Below are 1,731 nucleotides of genomic sequence, written 5' to 3' on the forward strand. Positions count from 1 at the left end.
AGGGCAGACTCTGCACCCCCAGGTCTCACGAGAATGGCTTCATGGAAGACCTGGACAAGACGTGGGTGCGGTACCAGGAATGTGACTCGCGCAGCAACGCCCCTGCCACCCTCACCTTCGAGAACATGGCAGGTGCGGCTCTGCGCACACGCAGTGGGCCTCCCCGGGCTGCGCCGCCCTGGCCAGCAGCTGAGGCCCTGGGTCCTGGCCCGCAGGGGTCTTCATGCTGGTGGCCGGGGGCATCGTGGCCGGGATCTTCCTGATCATCATTGAGATCGCCTACAAGCGCCACAAGGACGCACGCCGGAAGCAGATGCAGCTGGCCTTTGCCGCGGTGAACGTGTGGCGGAAGAACCTGCAGGTAGGGCAGGCCAGCCTCCGAGGCCTGGTGCCCAGGGCCCGGCCTGGCCACGGCCCTCCCCTAGCCCTGAAGGCCGTGGCACCGGCTCTGGCTCCCGTGGGCAGGACTGGAGCTGGGAGCCATGGCTGGGGCAGTGGTGAGTGCTCCCAGGGCACCGGGCAGTGCTGGTGGGGGGCTGCCTGCAGGTGGCTGCCCACTGCAAGCCGGCCGAGGGAGGCCAACGCACCCTGCTCCGAGCCTCCGCCTGGCCCCTTTGTCTCCAGAGTCGCCCGCCGGTACCCATCCCATAGGAAGGCAAACAGGCAGGGTAAGACAGGGGCCCACCTGTGTGTAGCACGTGAGTCCGAGATGCATTCTGCCCGCCGCCGCCCCGAGCCCCCACGACGCCCTGCGGAGACCCCTTTCCTGCTATGTCCTTGTGCTCCGTGACCCCAATCCGAACGGGGACAGGTCCGGCCCCGCCTGGCGCCCCAGGCCGTGTCCGTGGCGGCCGCCGCCCACCTGGGGCGAGGGGGGACTCCGGGCTGCGCAGGCCTGAGGGCTCCTGGCCCAGGTCGGTTCTGCTTCACTCCATCTCTTCTCTTTCTCTGGGTGCCTTCCTGAGAGGAAGCTGGCCTGGAGGGCTGTGGGGGGACGGGACCGCCCGAGCCCCCACGCTTCTCATCCACCCGCTCTTGCTCTTGGCCCACAGGTCCCCTGGGGACCTGGCCGCTCCTACCAAGTCGGGCACAGGCCGTCCTGGCCGTCAGACCTGAGGCCAGAGTCCCGGAAGCTGCCTCTGTCTGTCGCTCCAATTCCATCTCGACACCTGCCTTCGGCCCCTTCCTGAGTCTTGTCAGCGGCCTCCGCGCAGAATAGCTGTCGTGGCCTGAGGGGCACCTCCTCACAGGTCCTCCTGCTCCTCGGGCTGCCTGTAAGCCAGGGCCACCCAGGAGCCAGGTGGACCTCCCAGGAAGACAGCCAGCCGGGACCCCCCAAGCTCAGCCCCAGCACCAGCAAGGTCAGGCCCGAGACCCCGGGCAGGAGAAGAGGCCGCCCTCGACTATCCAGCCGTCGGCCCGTCTGTCCAGCACAGGGAGGCAGGCAGGAGCGAGGGCCCGAGTGGCCGGCCAGGCCGGCAGTGGTCCACAAGGAGCAGGCGAGGGCAGGTGTGGCCGCCACCCTCAGCCGTCTAATCACTTATACATATTCATTTTAGGATAGAAAGAGTGGTAGAGCAGAGCCCGACCCTAAAAAGAAAGCCACATTTAGGGCTATCACCTCCACCCTGGCCTCCAGCTTCAAGAGACGTAGGTCCTCCAAAGACACGGTAAGGGGGAGAGCACCCCAGTCCCGCGTCTCCGACCCCTCGCTCCCCGCCCCCCGTGTCT

The 1,731-nt window shown here is 67.4% G+C and overlaps 1 protein-coding gene across 1 annotated transcript; it reads left to right on the forward strand.

The window, feature by feature from the left end:
• Nucleotides 1–10: 10 nt before the first annotated feature.
• On the forward strand, nt 11–1,670 carry LOC103252012 (glutamate receptor ionotropic, NMDA 1-like; the record flags this gene model as incomplete). Its single annotated transcript, XM_008050600.2, has 3 exons — nt 11–132; nt 216–361; nt 1,560–1,670. Coding segments are annotated over 3 exons (379 nt in total), but the record flags the coding sequence as incomplete, so codon positions are not given.
• Nucleotides 1,671–1,731: the final 61 nt, after the last annotated feature.

The sequence above is a fragment of the Carlito syrichta genome, unplaced genomic scaffold (genome assembly GCF_000164805.1).
Source record: "Carlito syrichta isolate Samal-C Ts95f unplaced genomic scaffold, Tarsius_syrichta-2.0.1 Scaffold153537, whole genome shotgun sequence".
NCBI classification, from domain to species: domain Eukaryota; kingdom Metazoa; phylum Chordata; class Mammalia; order Primates; family Tarsiidae; genus Carlito; species Carlito syrichta.